The sequence below is a fragment of the Stomoxys calcitrans genome, chromosome 1 (assembly GCF_963082655.1).
Source record: "Stomoxys calcitrans chromosome 1, idStoCalc2.1, whole genome shotgun sequence".
NCBI classification, from domain to species: Eukaryota; Metazoa; Arthropoda; class Insecta; order Diptera; family Muscidae; genus Stomoxys; species Stomoxys calcitrans.
In genome coordinates, this window is record NC_081552.1 from 250,559,066 (window position 1) to 250,577,588 (window position 18,523).

The following is an 18,523-nucleotide window of genomic DNA, read 5'->3' on the forward strand; positions in this document are numbered from 1 at the left end:
AAAATTATATTTTCTGTATATTTGTATCGCCGATGGCATACAAAACTGGGGATTTCCACGAAATAGCTTGCATACATTTTTCAAAATAAAATATTTACTGCATTAGAATGTTGAACTTGAAGAAAGGGGATTTATACAAAACCAAAACTGATGGTGTTAATGTTTTATTGAATAGTAAAAAATATTTGAAAACATACAGAATCTAAAATTTTTATAAACAAAAAAAAAACAAGTAAGAGCGTGCCAAGTTCGGCCGGGCCGAATCTTATATACCTTTCACCATTGATAGCATTTGTCGAGTTCTATGCGCGGTATCTCTTTTTAGGCAAACAAAGAATAATGAATAAGAACTGTTATGCTATTGGAGCTATATCAAGTCATAGTCCGTTTCGGACCATAAATGAGTGCTGAACATTGTACAAGTCATTGTGTAATATTTCAGTTCATTCGAATTAGAATTGCGCCTTGTAGGGGCTCAAGAAGCAAAATCGGGAGATAGGTTTATATGGGAGCTGTATCAAGCTATTGATCGATTCAGACTACATATTAGACACGCATGTTGAAGGTCATGAGAGAAGACGTTTTACAAAATATCTGCCAAATCGGATGAGAATTACGCCCTCTAGAGGCTCAAGAAGTCAAGACCCAAGATCGGTTTATATGGCAGCTATATCGGGTTCTATACCGATTTACGCCATACTTAGCACAGTTATAGGAAGTCATAACAAAACACCTCGTGCAAAATTTCAGCAAAATCGGATGAGAATTGCGCTCTCTATTGGCTCAAGAAGTCAAGATCCCAGATCGGTTTATATGGCAGCTATATCAGGTTATGGACCGATTTGAATCACATTTAGCATAGTTGTTGAAAGTGATACCAAAACACCACGTGCAAAATTTCAGTTAAATCGGACGATAATTGCGCCCTCTAGAGGCTCAGGAAGTCAAGACCCAAGATTGGTTTATATGGCAGCTATATCAAAACATGGACCGATTAAAACCACACTTAGCGTAGTGGTTGACAGTGATACCAAAACACCACTTGCAAAATTTCAATAAAATCGGATAAGAATTGCGTCATTTTGAGGCTCAAGAAGTCAAGACCAAAACACTACGTGCAAAATTTCAGTCAAATCGGACGATAATTGCGCCCTCTAGAGGCTCAAGAAGTCAAGACCCAAGATCGGCTTATATGGCAGCTATATCAAAACATGGACCGATTTGAACCATACATAGCGCTGTGGTTGGCAGTGATACCAAAACACCATGTGCAAAATTTCAGTTAAATCGGACGAGAATTGCGCCCTCTAGAGGCTCAGGAAATCAAGACCCAAGATCGGTTTATATGGCAGCTATATCAAAACATAGACTGACTTGGCCCATTTACAATACCACGAGGTAGGGGATTGGCCTTCGTGATACACTATTCCGTGCAGTATAGACTCATCTCGCCTGCGTCTGGCCCAGGTAATCAGCGATATCGAGTGCTGGGTCGATATGTGCACGTGAGATGTCGTGTCACGCATGAAGTCACGTGATTCGTGAGTGCCATCCAAATCCAATCACGTGATCGTGCGTGACCCTGATGGTATCAAATTCTTTGTGCGTGAGTGTGAGTGAGTGAAATCATGCTCATTACCCTTATCACGATTCACGAGAGACTCCCGGTTCACGAGACAATCGCGACTCACGAGACACTCATGAGAAAATCACATCTAAAGTTTAAAAAAATAACGAAAAACTAAATTTTTTACATGGGAGGTGGTCGTGATCAGACACTATTTCGATATACCTGCCATATAGACTGACCGGATATTTAAGGGTCTTAAGCCAATCAAATTTCTCTGAAATTTAGAGCAATTAGTTGTAATTGGCTCCTACCCGAATATAGTCAATATCTGTTCATATTTAGATATCTATGTCATAGAAACAATTGGGGTTCTAAATCCCATATATAGAGGATTTATTCGACACATTGCGATGTGGATAGATCTAATTCCAAAGGATATTATATATATCCAGGGTAGTGGATATCCAAATTTGATCCCCATTTTTTTATTTATCTTTTTAAATTTTTTAAAAAATGTTGGTTTCTTTTTAACTTTTTTCTAATTTTTTTTAATTATTTAAAAATTTGCTTTTATTTTTCTTTAATATTTTTTTTTAAATTTTTTTTAAAATTTAAATTTTTTAAAATTTTTTTTTAAATTATTTTTAAATTTTTTTTTTAATTTTTTTTTTAATTTTTTTTAAATTTTTTTTTAATTTTTTTTTAAATTTTTTTTTAAATTTTTTTTTAAATTTTTTTTTAAATTTTTTTTTAAAATTTTTTAAAAATTTTTTTTAAATTTTTTTTTTTAAATTTTTTTTTTAATTTTTTTAAATTTTTAAAATTTTTTAAAAAAAATTTTGTTTCTTTTTAACTTTTTTCTAATTTATAATTTTTATTTAATTATTATTATTTTTTTTTGTTTGTTTCTCTTTCGAAATAAGCTGAATGTTCGGAGAAGCAATTTGGAAAGGAAAGCCATCACACCTAATATGGTTGAAAAGTCTTCTAACCAAAGACGAAACGCGTCCCATAGTGGTTAGTGTGTGTTGCTAACTTTGGCTTTCCTTTTCCATTTGCTTCTCCGATCATTGAGCTCGTCTCGAAAGAGTAACAAACAAAACTTGCCCTCACAGGCAAAAAACTTGAAAATGAAAACATATTTTTTTAAATTAGTTTCAATTTTTTTTTTTAAATTTTTTTTTAAATTTTTTTTTTAATTTTGTTTTTTTAATTTTTTTTTTTAATTTTTTTTTTAATTTTTTTTTTAATTTTTTTTTAATTTTTTTTTATTTTTTTAATTTTTTTTTTAATATTTTTTTTTAATTTTTTTTTTTTAAATTGAAAATTTTTTTTGTAAATTGGATTTTTTTTTTTTTTAATTTTTATACCCACCACCATAGGATAAGGGGTATATTCATTTAGTCATTCCGTTTGCAACACATCGAAATATCAATTTCCGACTCTACAAAGTATATATATTTCGGATCGTCGTAAAATTCCAAGACGATCTAACGATGTCCGTGTGTCTGTCCGTCTATTCGTCTGTCCGTCCGTCTGTTGTAATCACTCTAGAGCCTTCAAAAATTGAGATATTGAGCTGAAATTTGGCACAGATACGTCTTTTTGATGCACCCTGGTTAAGTTCTTGAATGGGCCACATCGGACCATATTTGGATATAGCTGCTACATAGACCGATCTGCCGATAAAGGGTTTCAAATTTCATCGAAATCGGATAAAAAAATAAAGCATTTATGGGCATTAGACCGTTTATCGCCAGATCGGTTTATATAGCAGCTATATCCTAATATGGTCCGATTTGGTCCATTCAAGAACGTAAACATCGTGCATCTAAAAGACGCATCTGTGTCAAATTTCAGCTCAATATCTCAATATTTGAAGACTGTAAAGTGTTTACAACAGACGGACCGACAAACACATGGACATCGGACATATTCTTTGTAGGGTCGGAAATTGATATTTCTATGTGTTGCAAACGAAATACGACTTAATGAATATACCCCCTATCCTACGGTGGAGGGTATAAAAAATTTTTGAAAAAGTTGTATAAAAAGTTTGATTTTAAACTCATGCCTTCTCCTCAATAAGATGTCACATTCAAGCGAATTGTCATAGAAGATAAATGACTTCCCATTGCTCATAAAACCAAAATTGTATTTAACGTTAGAAAATTACCACAAAAACTTTATTTTCATGCAAAAAAAAAACGAACGTGACAAACTTTGTATTTTTATTTTCAGAAGCAAAAAATACTTAAACACATACATATTATTATAATTATTATTTTTAATTTTTTTTTCTTATGACTTGCTATTTAATATGGCTATTTTTATTTGCATTATCGTTGCGAACGTGTTAACTGCATTGGTTTTTGTTTTTTTTTTTTTTTTTCTTTTAGTGATTAAGAAAATATTCGCATCAATTAGTTTGAGGTTTTATATTTGAATGGCAAAAAAAAACATGTTTATATAGATAATAGAAATAAAAGCATTATACTAAATAAAAAACATAATAGGTTTAAAGCTAATGGGGAAAAGTTAAGACACTTGTAAAATAATGGTAAATATTCATTATTGAATAGCCATTAATGCAGTTTTTCAAAATTTCTCAAAAAGTGGAATAAGTATGAAACATAAAACGTAAATTTTAAGGGGAAAATGTCAATTCTTTCCAAAAATTCAATAACCGTGTCATATCATGTCGTCGTACATTAATTGACTGCCATGATCAGAAAAAATGTTAATTAAGCCCATTGAATCTCAATTGTCCTCAAATGCCTCAGACTCACTGAAAATGTGGACCATCGAATAGTAAGCAACCGTAGCCGTAGTGAACATTTGGCCTTTATTTTACTTCACCTATATACTCTGAGGTTGCCTACATCTCCCACAAATTATAACAATCCAGTGTGGTATAGGGGCCGATTTAAGCCAATCTCTCTTTCGGGGAGCGGCGTTTAAAGGACATATGTTGCAAAAAAAATATTGGTGAGAATAGGCTAGCTTAGGAACAACACCCAATTTAGAGAAAAAAAAAAAAAAAAGATTTCGTCTCGGCCAACGGCACACGCATGTATTCCAAGAAAGGGTAAAAATTCATCAAGCTCGAGGTCATTATGTGTAATTTATGTTCCTTCATTTCCCAATAGTTCGCATTGCATACTTATGGGGTATTTTGTTAAGAAAATTCAACACAAAAACTTAAATCTCTAATAGTTGCATTACCATTGTCGAATGTTTATATTGCAATATTTTGATTATATTGCTATATAAACTTGCAACAGCAACTACCTAGATTACCTCAAAAAGTCTAAAAGAGTTGGGTCATACGTTAAGACTAAGGGTAAAGGTATTTTCTAAAGAACTAGCATCCCAAATTGTACTAAAAATTTCCTTGATCATTCCATTCCACAAGGAACAATGATGAGGCAACCCTCATTTTTATAGGTCAGTTTGAACGGCAAGCCTTAGTGCGACACATCTTTGGAAATAAGTTTTTACAAGGCTGCATTACCATTTTTATACCCTACACCACTACTGTGGTACAGGGTATTATAACTTTGCATTTGTTTGTAACACCCAGAAGGAAGAGAGATTAACCCATTGATAACTATGCCGATCGACTCAGAACCACTTTCTGATTCGATTTAGCTATGTCCGCCTGTCTGTCCGTCTGTCCGTCTGTCCGTCTGTCTGTCCGTCTGTCTGTCCGTCTGTCTGTCCGTCTGTCTGTCCGTCTGTCTGTCCGTCTGTCTGTCCGTCTGTCTGTCCGTCTGTCTGTCCGTCCGTCTGTCTGTCCGTCTGTCTGTCCGTCTGTCTTTCCGTCCGTCTATCCGTCTGTCTGTCTGTCCGTCTGTCTGTCCGTCTGTCCGTCTGTCTGTCTGTTTGTCCGTCTGTCTGTCCGTCTGTCCGTCTGTCTGTCTGTCTGTCCGTCTGCCTGTCCGTCTGTCTGTCCGTCTGTCTGTCCGTCTGTCTGTCCGTCTGTCTGGCTGTCTGTCTGTCCGTCTGTCTGTCTGTCCGTCTGTCTGTCTGTCTGTCCGTCTGTCTGTCTGTCCGTACTTAATCTGGTACCACGGAAGTCGGGGACCCCTGGGATTTCGATTCCAGCCCGACTATGGTGAGGCCCCAGTGGGGAGTAACGTGATGGCTGTGGTTTGGACACAAATCGCGGTTAGAGCGCAAGCTCGATGTGGAGTTGCATTGCAACCGGGTGCCGTCACCCATAGATCGGAAGGAATTTAAGATAGTGCTCCGCCCCTAACCAAGGGGGAGAACACGTCCAGACAACGTGAACTCGAATTGGTACCCATGCGTAGCTTAGGCTTTGTGTGGTGGCGTTGGTGGACGCATTATATTCACCCGGGGTTGAGAGCCCTGCAGGATTAGGCCAACGCGGCAGGTGCCTGCATAAAACACCATTAGGACTTGTCATATGAATCGATCTGCCGAGATGACTTATTGAGCACTTGGAGGCGCTATTTTTAACTAATTTGACTGAAATTTTGCATGTGCTGTTCTGCTATAGCTTTTAAGATCTGCACTATGTATGGTCGGAACTGTCACTGATATTACGAACATATAAATCGGTGTTCCGATTTGACTTCTTGAGTAACTGGAAGGCTCACTACTTTTGCGATATTTAAAATGCATCCAAGTATGGTCTGAATCGACTCATAACCGGATATAGTTCCCATATATCATTACAGAAGAACACAAAATTATACCGATTAGGCTTAAAATTAGACTATGATGTTATGTTCCAAACTTCCCTTGTTTGCCGATGTACTAATTTGACCTACTGATCCCATATAGAGCCCTTTAACATTATTTTTGCTAAGACCTTCTCCTTTATGATTCCTGATGTTTTTCCTCAATACATAAAAGCAATAAGATAAATGGAGTGGCCAATGTTCTAATGCCCCATGGTGCACTCACTGAACAAAGTTTCAAATATCTTTAAGAGATTTGAAAAAGTCGTCCATGTTTGCCTGTTTGTTTATATGTATATAATAAAAATAGTTCAAAATTAAATGGTATCACTTACATTATTCAAAGCAATTTGATGATGTTGTTGCTGTTGCTGTGAAGGACTTGTCGACAGAGAATCAACTCCAGCAACGCTGGCTGTAAGATTTGTATTTGAACCACCATTGCCAGCGCCGCCAATACCACCACCACCGCCGCCGCCACCGCCACCACCACCTCCTTGTGATGAAGTGTTTGCATTATGAAACGACTGAAATAAATCATCGATACATTCATCGCCAGCGTTGAAACGCACCGTAATGGGCACTGTGGTATTGGTGCTGGTGCTACTGCTATTATTGGAACTGCTCGCCGCTGACGATTTATTTGTGCTTGATGATGAGGAGGCATTGTTGGCTGAGGATGATTGTGATGATGAAGAGGATGAACCTGAAAACCAAACAACAACAAAAACATGGAATATGTATATTAGAGTGAGTATTGCTATCCTTATAAAAATTTTACATTCCAATTATAAATTTTTGGTACTACTTTCCCTTCACTGCAAGCAAGGTTTTGTTTCTCTCTCTCTCTCTCTCTCTCTCTCTCTCTCTTACCTTTGGATAATTTTAATGAATCCATTTTGTGTGTTGCTTTTGTTGGAGGGGTAGGAGGATGATAATGGTCGCTCGTTTAGTTGGGACGATGATTCCTTTCTTAGTATGACTTGGGCAGGGATATTGTGCCAGATCACGATCTAATTTATTATTACGGAATAAGTAACTACTTTGGTTTGTTTACTGCTGCTTGGGCTACTTCCAAATTTGCTTTGCTCTGGCTGGTATGAGTCTCGTCCGTTTGTCTTGCTTGCTTGTTGCTGCGTTTTGTTTCTGTTTCTGTTTTTTTTTTATTTGGCTATTATTAAACAAAAACAGTCAAAATTGTTTTGTTGTTGTGTTTCAGCCAAGACGTCAACAAAATGACAGTGTTTGCTGCTGTTGTTGTTGTTGTTGTTGTTGCGGTACTTTTTCTTCTTTTATTACTTCTTGTTCTGCTTCTTTCTCTTCTTATACCCTATTGGCCTGCCGCCTTAGTGGGTTTTGTAGTTGGTACAGATGATACGAGGTGAGGAGGAGTGTAGCTACTTCAGCTGCTAGGGTTTGGCTCTCAGTGCTGAATGTGTGCTTGTTTGGTGCGGTGCTGATTCTTTTGTTATTGCCCTAATTTTAGATTGTCACCGACGTCGTCGGAGTAGTAGCAGTTGCCAATACCACCAATGGCAAATGAGTCCCGCAATAGTAGTCGTAGTCATGTGTGGTAGGGTACACCATCACCAGACACAAGCGGGTACGCCGCATGTATTCAAAGAATTCATCATCATGACAAAGAAAGAAAACAAAAAGTTTATCATTGTAACACAAGAGCAGCAAACAAAAACGAAGCACATAGAGTGGCAGAAAAACGGTCAATGGGTTGGTTGGGATGATTCCAATGGACGTTGGGTTGTTGGGTGGTTCAAGTAGTTCAGGTGTTGGTTATGGTGGTAGTATCGTTGTATCATTCACCATCATCATTGTCATCGTCATTAACATTGTGGCAAAATCCAAGGCAAGCGCACACCAAACAAATTGAACATCCAAAGTAAGTCGAGTAGAGTAGCATTCGTTGGATAGTAGCATGAAAATAAAGAAACAAGATAAAATTGTTATTTATTGAGTTCAACAACAAAAACAACAAAAGTCACGCTACAATAATTGAAAAAAAAAAACACAAAAACACACACACACACGCGCGCGCAAACACTCACACCAAATTACAAACAATTTACTTTATCATTAAGACGTTGCTAATGGCAAGTAATTTCTTCTTCAGCAGCCATAACATTAGAAGAGATTGTCACTTAAATTTATATTGGCACAAAAAAGGGAACTCAACAGCAGTAGAAGGTACTTTGTTGAATACAAAAACAATAGCTGGCTTAGGAATGTTACATTTTTGGCCAATATGCCGGATTAAGTTGGATTCAATAGCCATTAGCTCACTGATCCAGTCCCAATGGCTTCTACAATGTTCAGCATTCATTTATGGTCCGAATCGGACTATAACTTGATATAGCTCCAATAGCATAACAGTTCTTATTCAATATTCTTTGTTTGCCTAAAAAGAGATACCGCGCATAGAACTCGACAAATACGATCTATGGTGATGGGTATATAAGATTCGGCCCGGCCGAACTTAGCATGCTCTTACAGGTTGTTGGTTTTTTGTTATTATACCCACCCGTCTATCCGTTTGTCCGTTCGTCTGTTGTAATCACTCTACAGCCTTCAAAAATTGAGATATTGAGCTGAAATTTGGCACTGATACGTCTTTTTGATGCACGCTGGTTAAGTTCTTGAACGGGCTAAATCGGACCATATTTGGATATAGCTTCTATATAGACCGATTTTCCGATAAAGGGTCTAATGCCCATAAGAATTTATTTATTGCCCAATTTTGCTGAAATTTTAAACAGAGGGTTATTTAAGGCCTACCAACATTTGAACCAAATATGGTTCAGATCGAACTATATTTAGATATAGCTGCCATATAGACCGATCTCCCGATAAAGGGTCTGAAGCCCATAAAAGCTCTATTTATTATCCGATTTCGCTGAAATTAGAAACAGTGGGTAGTTTTAGGTCTCCCGATAAGACCGATCTCCCGATAAGACCGATCTCCCGATAAGACCAATCCGCCGATAAGACCGATCTCCCGCTAAAAGGTCTGAAGCCCATAAAAGCATTATTTTTTTTTTATTGTGACGAAAGAAGGTTTACATATATACCGGAGACGGTGGGTAGCTAAAGTTAGGTCCAAGTTACTGATCGCATTTATTGTCCGATTGTCATGAAATTTTGCACAATTCTCTTTTTTGGCCCAAGGACGAACGAAATTTCACTATGAAAACTTTAAATTGGCTGTATCTCCTAAACTATGCGTCCTAAAGAGAAATGCGCCTACATTCGTGACCCCCTCCAAAAATTCAAAATTTGACCGAAACCCCCTTCGAAAATTTTAATTTCACTATGAGGACTTTAAATTGGCTGTATCTCCTAAACTATGCGTCCTATAGGAAAATGCGCCTTAATTCGTGAACCCCTCCAAAAATTCAAAATTTGAACGAAAACCCATCAAAAATCGAAATTTCACTATGAAAACTTTAAATTGGCTGTATCTCCTAAACTATGCGTCCTAGAGAGAAATGCGCCTACATTCGTGACCCCCTCCAAAAATACAAAATTTGTACGAAAACCCATCAAAAATCGAAATTTCACTATGAAAACTTTAAATTGGCTGTATCTCCTAAACTATGCGTCCTAGAGAGAAATGCGCCTACATTCGTGACCCCCTTCAAAAATTTAAAATTTTACCAAAAACCCATCAAAATCGAAATTTCACTATAAAAACTTTGAATTGGCTGTATCTCCTAAACTATGCGTTCTAGAGAGAAATGGACCTTAATTTGTGACACCCTCCAAAAATTCAAAATTTGACCGAAAACCCTCAAAAATCAAAATTTCACTATAAAAACTTTGAATTGGCTGTACCTCATAAACTATGCATCGTAAAGGAAAATGGACCTTAAATTGTGACACCCTCCAAAAATTCAAAATTTGACCGAAAACCCTCAAAAATCAAAATTTCACTATAAAAACTTTGAATTGGCTGTATCTCATAAACTATGCGTCCTAGAGGCTACTAAAAATCCCATGAGACTGAACATTTAATAAAACTTTCCATGATTAACTAACCAAAGTAGTTTTCAGAACAATAAAATATTAGAAATTTTGGTATTTACAAATTTCAATTTTGTTCATTGGTCAAATTTTCTACTTCCAATAACAACAAACTCGGAAGTGCAATTTTAAACATCCCAAAATTTAGATCGATATTCATTCGAAGATTGTAAAGCACAAACTATTGAATCAATGGATGGTTGGTTGATTATTGGCCCTTTGGACAAAAAGAAGTGAAACAACAAACAAAAAGCGCCAGCATAGCCCAACTGTTCTTAATGTCACACTTCGCACTTCAAAGGTACATTGAACATCGGAGGATATACATAAATAGATGAGGTGACAAGCACCAAGCATTCACCACACAGGACCTTAAGCAAAGCACGAATGATACAAAAGGGAGAAAAAGAGAGCAACAAACAAAGAATCATCATCATCGTCGTCACATGTTATCACATGAATGACAACGACCTAATAAAAGTCGGAAGAGCTAGAAAAACCAAACAACAGACCGACCAAGCGACCCATAACTAAACTATGAAATGTCAACCATTCATGTTTTACTCAGTACACGTACATAAACTAAGTACATACATACCATATGGACATAAATGGATTTGGATTTACTAAACAGACGTTTAGTTAAAGACCTGAATGTATGACTGGACTGGCTCTTCTATTTTCACACAATGCTGTCAAAATGAAATCATTGAATATTTTTTGTAATTTTTTTTTTGCTTGGTTCCTCAAGAAAGATATGGGCGACGTGTGCTGTTGAATGTTTGTATATCTTCTATTGAATCACAATTTCTTCCCTCCTTCACAACTATTGTTATTGGCTTTTGCCACTCATGTTTCTAGGGCCATTCATATAGCAAAAGAAAGAACTTTCAAATGCATTGTAATGAAATGAAAACATTGTCATTTTGGGGAAACAAAAAATTGGGCCATGCGCTCTCTCCCTCTCTCTCTCTCTCTCTCACACACACACTCTCAGACACACTTTGTTTGTTGTTGCACTAGTTTTTCGGTCTATTTTCTGGTTTGTGTTTTGTTTACCTCATCTATTATTGGGGAACACTTTGTAAATAGATATTTGTGTACTTCCAAACTTGTACAAGTGAACCATTGGGCATTATGAAATGTAAACTTTATGAAACTTGCAACTCGGCAGAAATTTCAAAAAATAGCTTTGGGGCAAAAACCAATATTGTTCGAAGCCCTTATGCAACTCATTGAGCGAATACGTAGTCTATGATGTCTGATGAATATTCAAGCGTATATTGCAAATCTATTGGTCAAACATAATAAAAAAAAAACAACCCAGCCACTATATGGAGAAAGCTGGAATATGCGATATGTTATGGGGAGACTAAGAAAACTTGAAAAATTCTTGGAGCTAGATCTGAAGACGTTAGCCGAGTCAGAATAATTTTTTTAATGAATCAATTTGACTATCTGCCTCCAATAGTGGCTCGGTGCAAAACCCCCCAATGAGCTGTAAAAAAGGAAAACTGATGACCCCCAAAGGGGGGGCAGAATTTTTCAGAAATCCTGACCTGAAAACAGAGCATGATAAGAGATAGGTTTCTACCGTGTAAATACCCAACGCTTGGGTATTGGGTAAAAACCCATTAAATACCTTCTTTGTGTATTTATTTGTAATTTTGCAAATATGTTGGGTATAAAAACATTTTCCAAACAATTGTTGATGATTTCGTATATAAACCTGACCTTTTGATCTCATAAAATCGGGTTTTAGTTATAAAGGGTGATTTTTTTGAGGTTAGGATTTTCATGCATTAGTATTTGACAGATCACGTGGGATTTCAGACATGGTGTCAAAGAGAAAGATGCTCAGTATGCTTTGACATTTCATCATGAATAGACTTACTAACGAGCAACGCTTGCAAATCATTTTCAGTGAATGGGCCCTAGAAAAGTTGGCAGAAAATCCGCTTTTTTATCGACAAATTTTGTTCAGCGATGAGGCTCATTTCTGGTTGAATGGCTACGTAAATAAGCAAAATTGCCGCATTTGGAGTGAAGAGCAACCAGACCGTTCAAGAACTGCCCATGCATCCCGAAAAATGCACTGTTTGGTGTGGTTTGTACGCTGGTGGAATCATTGGACCGTATTTTTTCAAAGATGCTGTTGGACGCAACGTTACGGTGGATGAACACATTTCGAACCGAACACTGATTTTGGTAATAAAATTCAATGATTTGCAAGCGTTGCTCGTTAGTAAGTCTATTCATGATGAAATGTCAAAGCATACTGAGCATCTTTCTCTTTGACACCATGTCTTAAATCCCACGTGATCTGTCAAATACTAATGCATGAAAATCCTAACCTCAAAAAAATCACCCTTTATATAGCCGCTTTATAGACCGATCTCCAGACTTAGTCTTGAGGCACTAAATTTGTCATTTTTCATCCGATTTCGATTAAATTTGGCACAGCGAGTTCTGGTATAACTCTTCCCATTTCTTTGGAGTGTGGTTCAAATCGAACTATATTTAGATATATCTGCCCTATAGACCGACCGCCCAATCTCCCGATATAGGGTATTGAAGCCATAAAAGAACCATTTATTTCCCGTGGTGGTGGACACACATTCCTGTCAAATGTGGTCCAGATTGGACCATATTTGGATGTAGCTGCCATATAGACCGATCTTCCGTTATAGTGTAATGAGCCTATAAAAGGAGCATTTCTCGTCTTATTTCGATGAAATTTGTCACAGCGGGTTCCAGTACCCCTCTAAACCTTTTTGTTGAATAAAGTCCAGATCGGATCATATTTGTATATATCTGCAATATATACCGATCTCCCGATATAGAGTATTGAGCTCATAAAAGGAGCATTTTCCATCCGATTTGAATGAAATTTGAAACAGTGCGTTTTGATAGACCTCTACACCGTTGGGTATTTACAACGGAAGAAACCCATCTCAAGGTGTAGGTGATGGGAAATTGAAGATAGTTTCGATACTATAGATATTTATTATTCGAAATATCGAATATTGCGCTTATCGATAATTTGGCAGCTCTACTCTGATGCTCAATATGACAAGGCGAGTTATTGGCGCCTTTAAATAACCAATGACTCTCATATTTTGGCGGCGATCGGTCCTTTAGACCGGAACGAGCTTGCTATAAGAACATGACGAGGATCGCCAGCTCCACATGCAAATGTGGCTACAACAACAATAACAAAAATGATGACTTGGGGACACTTAGCCACAGATTTCTTACAGAGATATCTAGGTATCTCGTAAATGTGTGTTTGTAATAAACACCCACATCCTCATATTAAAACCAGTAAGGAAAGGTAAAAGTTGGGCGGAGCCGACTATATAATGCCACCGAGTCTACGTTATACTTTTAATATAGCACTTATATCCAAATCTAGTAAGACTTTAATTTCGTATACCTATTGAAATATCGAACCTTGTAAGATTTCCTTACGATGGTACGAAAATTTTATAAAGATCGGACTAAAATTGTAGCTACTACAGGTTTAAAAGGGCATATCGGATGAAAGATATATGTGTGAGCTATATATAGATCTGATCCGATTCTGATGAAATTTTGCACACCTACTAGGACGTCAAAAAATCACTTCCTGCCAAATTTGGTAAAGATTGGACCAAAATTGTGCCTTCTACAGCCTTAAAAGGCCACATCGGATGAAAGATATATATGGGAGCTATATATAAACCTGATCCCATTCTTGCACACATATTGGGACGTCACAAAAAGCACTTCATGCCAAATTTGTTAAAGATCGGACCAAAATTGTGCCTTCTACAGCTTAATAGGTCAAATCGGATGAAGGTTATACATGGGACCTATATCTAAATTTGAACCGATTGACAAATAACCGATTAATAAAGACGTCACACGAAATATCTTATGCTTAATTTGGTAAAGATCGGACCAAAATTGTGGCTCATACAGCTTTAAAAGGCATATCGGATTAAAGATATATATGGGAGCTTAGATATAGCATCTCGACCATTTTTTTTCAAAATCAATAGCGTTCGTCCTTGAACCAAATAAGAGACATATGCAAAATTTTGTGAAAATCGGACAACAAATGCGACCTGTATCTTGATTACAAGAATACATGGACAGACAGACAGACGGACATAGCCAAATCGAATCAGGATCAGTAGTTCTAAGCCGATCCGTATACTTATCGATGGGTCTAGCTCTTCTCCTTCTTAGCGTTGCAAACAAATGCACAAATCTGTAATACCCTGTACCACAGTGGTGGTGTAGGGTATAAAAAACATCAATCCCATGGCAGCCGTTTGTACGTACCGGATTGAGCCGATGGAGTCCTTCGTCGCAAAGAAATATCGCCTCAGTGTACAAGACACTGCTGCAATAACAACAACAACAAAAACAGATTTTATAAATCACATTATTTAGATGAACAAACCTAATATCGGCTCATCTTTCCAACAACTTTTCTTGTAATTGTCAGCTAGACAGACTTTCATGTTGCCTATGCCTGTTTTGCTATTTATCTAAGCATTACAATTTAATGTTCATTGTATTGCTCTAATTTGAAAACATTTACTTGCTAACAACTGGCATCAATGTGTGTGTGTGTGTGAAGAGCAGAGACCAGAAGATATTTATAATGCAAGAAGGTTGGTATAATAAGTTCCAATGGTGTTTTCATACAGCAGAGAAATCGGTAGCTTCCAAGACTTGCTTAACAATGGCAGAAATGCCATAAATTCTGGTGTTCCCTGGGCATAACAAGAAAAAGAGTAAAGGGGAGCAGCGAATGTCTGTCATTCGAGACCATCAATGTTTGTAAATATTGTGTTGGGGGCCGGTCGTTAGGTCCCCTACTCTCTCGTTCTACACATTGTCTTGGAAATTTATGTAGTTTGGCGTTATTATTTCTTTTTAAGTTTTTATTTGGTTTGTGCCAGTTGTCTTCTTCAGCAATTTCCTTGTGGACGATTTCGAGGTTTACTCGTTTACTGCTTTGTTATTATTTATCTGAGTACCTAAGTTCTGTGCTTGGGCTTTTTTGTTTTCTATGAAGGCGAAGTGAACTGACTACACAGCGCCGTTTGTGGGAGAAGCGCCGCCGTAGCAAGGCAGATAATTACCACCAGATGATGATGGATGGAAAGTTAAATGCAAACCACAACAAAATACAAAAAGAATCAAATGTATGGAAGGGGCATGAACACATATACACGCTCACCCCATACACCACCACACACAAACCGACTCTGTTTCACCTCTACCACCACCCACTACTAAGCAATACAGCAACATTCGTTGGCAGCACAACAACAAATCTCGAACAATGAAAATAATGGCATCAATTAGACGTAAAAAAATATGTTTTTTTTTGACATAGCAGGTACCACCAAACCAGTGACAGACAAATAGATAGTCAGTCCCCACAGTATAACAGTAAAGTGTGTATGTAGGTATGTATGTAACATTGATGACTTCTCGAATTGATGTGTGGTTATAAATAAATAGTATTTATTTCAATTGAATTGTTTGGCATGCCGGTGGATAGCAAATTGCTTTCAGAGCATGAATGAATACAAATATGTTCTCTATTGTGTGTTTTGTTTGAACACAAAACAATTGGAAGATCTAGATGTCGCCACCCTTAAGGAAATGTCAACTTCATAAAACTTACCGTCTACGTCAAGTGTATTCTGTATGTATTTATTTGCCACCGTGGGTTAGGACCAGGCTTGCGCATGCAATTTTAATGTCCCAGATCTTATATGGCCTCGAGGTTGTGTCTGGCACTGCTGAGTACCATATTCATAATATAAGGCGCATTCGTGAACATATATCTGAATTTGTTGTATATTTTTTGGGAGCACCCTTTAAAAGTTTTGTAGAATGCACCCCCACCATATGATGGGGGTATACTAATTTCGTCATTCTGTTCGTAACACCGCGAAATATACGTCTCAGACCCCATAAAGTATATATATTCTTGATCGTCATGACATTCTAAGTCGATTTAGCCATGTCCGTCCGTCGGTCCGTCTGTCGAAAGCACGCTAACTTTCGATGGAGTAAAGCTAGCCGCTTCAAATTTTGCACAAATACTTTTAATTAGTGTAGGTCGGTTGGGATTGTAAATGGGCCAAATCGGTCCACGTTTTGATATAGCTGCCATATAAACCGATCTTGGGTCTTGACTTCTTGAGCCTCTAGAGGGCGCAATTCTCATCAGATTTGACTGAAATTTTGCACTCGGTGTGTTGGTATCACTTCCAATAACTGTGCTAAAAATTGTACATAACCTGGTATAGCTGCCATATAAACTGTTCTGGGGTCTTGACTTCTTCAGCTTCTAGAGGGAGCAATTTTTATCCGATTTGGCTGTAATTTTGCATAGAGCGTTTTGGTATGACTTCCAACAACTGTACCAATTATGGTTCAAATCGGTTCATAACCTGATACAGCTGTCATATAAACCGATCTGGGGTCTTGGCCCAATATTTATTCGATTTGGAAGAAATTTTACACATAGACTTCTACTGTGGTCTCCAACATTTAATTGAATTTACATAGCAGTTCTTTTCTATTATCCTTTGTTTGTCTAAAAGGAGATACCGGGAAATAACTCGACAAATGCGATCCATGGTGGAGGGTATATAAGATTCGGCCCGGCCGAACTTAGCACGCTTTTACTTGTTTATGTAATTATGGCTGGGGAGCCAAACAAATAAATTTATTTTTTTACTCTTTGCTTAAATATTGAAAATTTTGCCCATGAACATTCCACTAGGAACAGGAGCAAATTTCTCACATACCAATGAGTGCAGTCCGATTCAAGTTTTTTTTAGCTCAATGATAAGGGGCCTCCTTTTTATAGCCGAGTCCGAACGGCGTGCCGCAGTGCGACACCTCTTTTGGAGACGATAGTTGCTTGCATGCCAAGTAACTATTCTAATTGGCTATAACTTGTCAAATTGTGGCCCAATCTTCTCGCCTGGATTCGAACACAGACGTTCAGCGTCATAAGCGGACATGCGATACGGTTGCCCGTCAAATTGCATGTGAAATGCTGACTGGCATCCTGTCTGTAGACGCGGTGGTTATTGAAGTGATGTTAATCTGACCACCTCAAGAGCAAATTTGCATAAATCGACTTAATCAGTGTGTGCCCAATGGGGGTCACCATTTACCTATTATCATTTGTAAGAATGCATGGAAAAAAAATTGATTTATTGGATTCTCAAATAGAAACAAGTAAAAAGACAATAAGTTCGGCCGGACCGAACTTTGGAAACCCACCACCTCGAATATATACCCGAACCACCTTTCGTCAATATCGACCGATCTGGGCCAAATCAAAGAGGGATGTCGAAGAGCCTAACACAACTCACTGTCCCAAATTTTAGCAAAATTGGATAACAAATGTGGCTTTTATGAGCCTAAGACCCTAAATCTACAGATCCGTCTATATGGAAGCTATATGCAAATCTCGACCGATCTGGGCCAAATCAAAGAGGGATGTCGAAGGGCCTAACACAACTCACTGTCTCAAATTTTAGAAAAATTGGATAACAAATGTGGCTTTTATGGGCCTAACATTCTATATAGGAGGATCGGTTTATATGGCAGCTACATCCAAATCTGGACCGATTTGGGCTAAATTGAAGAAGGATATCGAAGGGCCTAACACAACTCACTATCCCATATTTTCGCAAAATCGGATAATAAATGTGGCTTTTATGGGCCTAAGACCCTAAATCGGCGGATCGGTCTATATGGGGGCTATATGAAGATATAGTCCGATATAGTCCATCTTCGAACTTAACCAGCTTAAGGACAAAAAAAGATGTGCAAAGTTTAAGCTCAATATCTCTATTTTAAAGACTGTGGCGTGATTTTAACAGGCAAATGGACGGACGGACATGGCTAGATCGTCTTAGATTTTTACGATGATCAAGAATATATATACTTTATAGGGTCGGAAATGGATATTTCGATATGTTGCAAACGGAATGACAAAATGAATATACCCCCATCCATCGGTGGTGGGTATAAAAAAGAATTAAAACAATAACTGAAGTACTTTTGTTTTTATTGACCTTTCAAATAAGAAATTTTCTCTGGCTCACCCAGTAATTAACCATTGTTGAAATAGAGTGATGGCAATCCGGCTTATATTAGTTGGATTTTCAGCTGTTAG

The 18,523-nt window shown here is 37.4% G+C and overlaps 1 protein-coding gene across 10 annotated transcripts in view; it reads right to left on the reverse strand.

Annotated features, from left to right (window-relative positions):
• Positions 1-18,523, reverse strand: part of LOC106094298 (translational regulator orb2) — a 131,077-nt gene that overhangs the window by 106,620 nt on the left and 5,934 nt on the right. For 8 of the 10 annotated variants that reach the window (XM_059363559.1, XM_059363573.1, XM_059363556.1 and 5 more), the window contains 2 exons: positions 7,153-7,755; positions 6,615-6,985 (listed from right to left, as the gene is read on the reverse strand). In XM_059363559.1, the coding sequence (XP_059219542.1) occupies positions 6,615-6,985; positions 7,153-7,177 (396 nt within the window). In that variant the 5' untranslated portion in view covers positions 7,178-7,755. The remainder of the gene's footprint in view (positions 1-6,614; positions 6,986-7,152; positions 7,756-18,523) is intronic. The other 2 variants (XM_059363570.1, XM_059363567.1) reach the window with 1 other exon arrangement.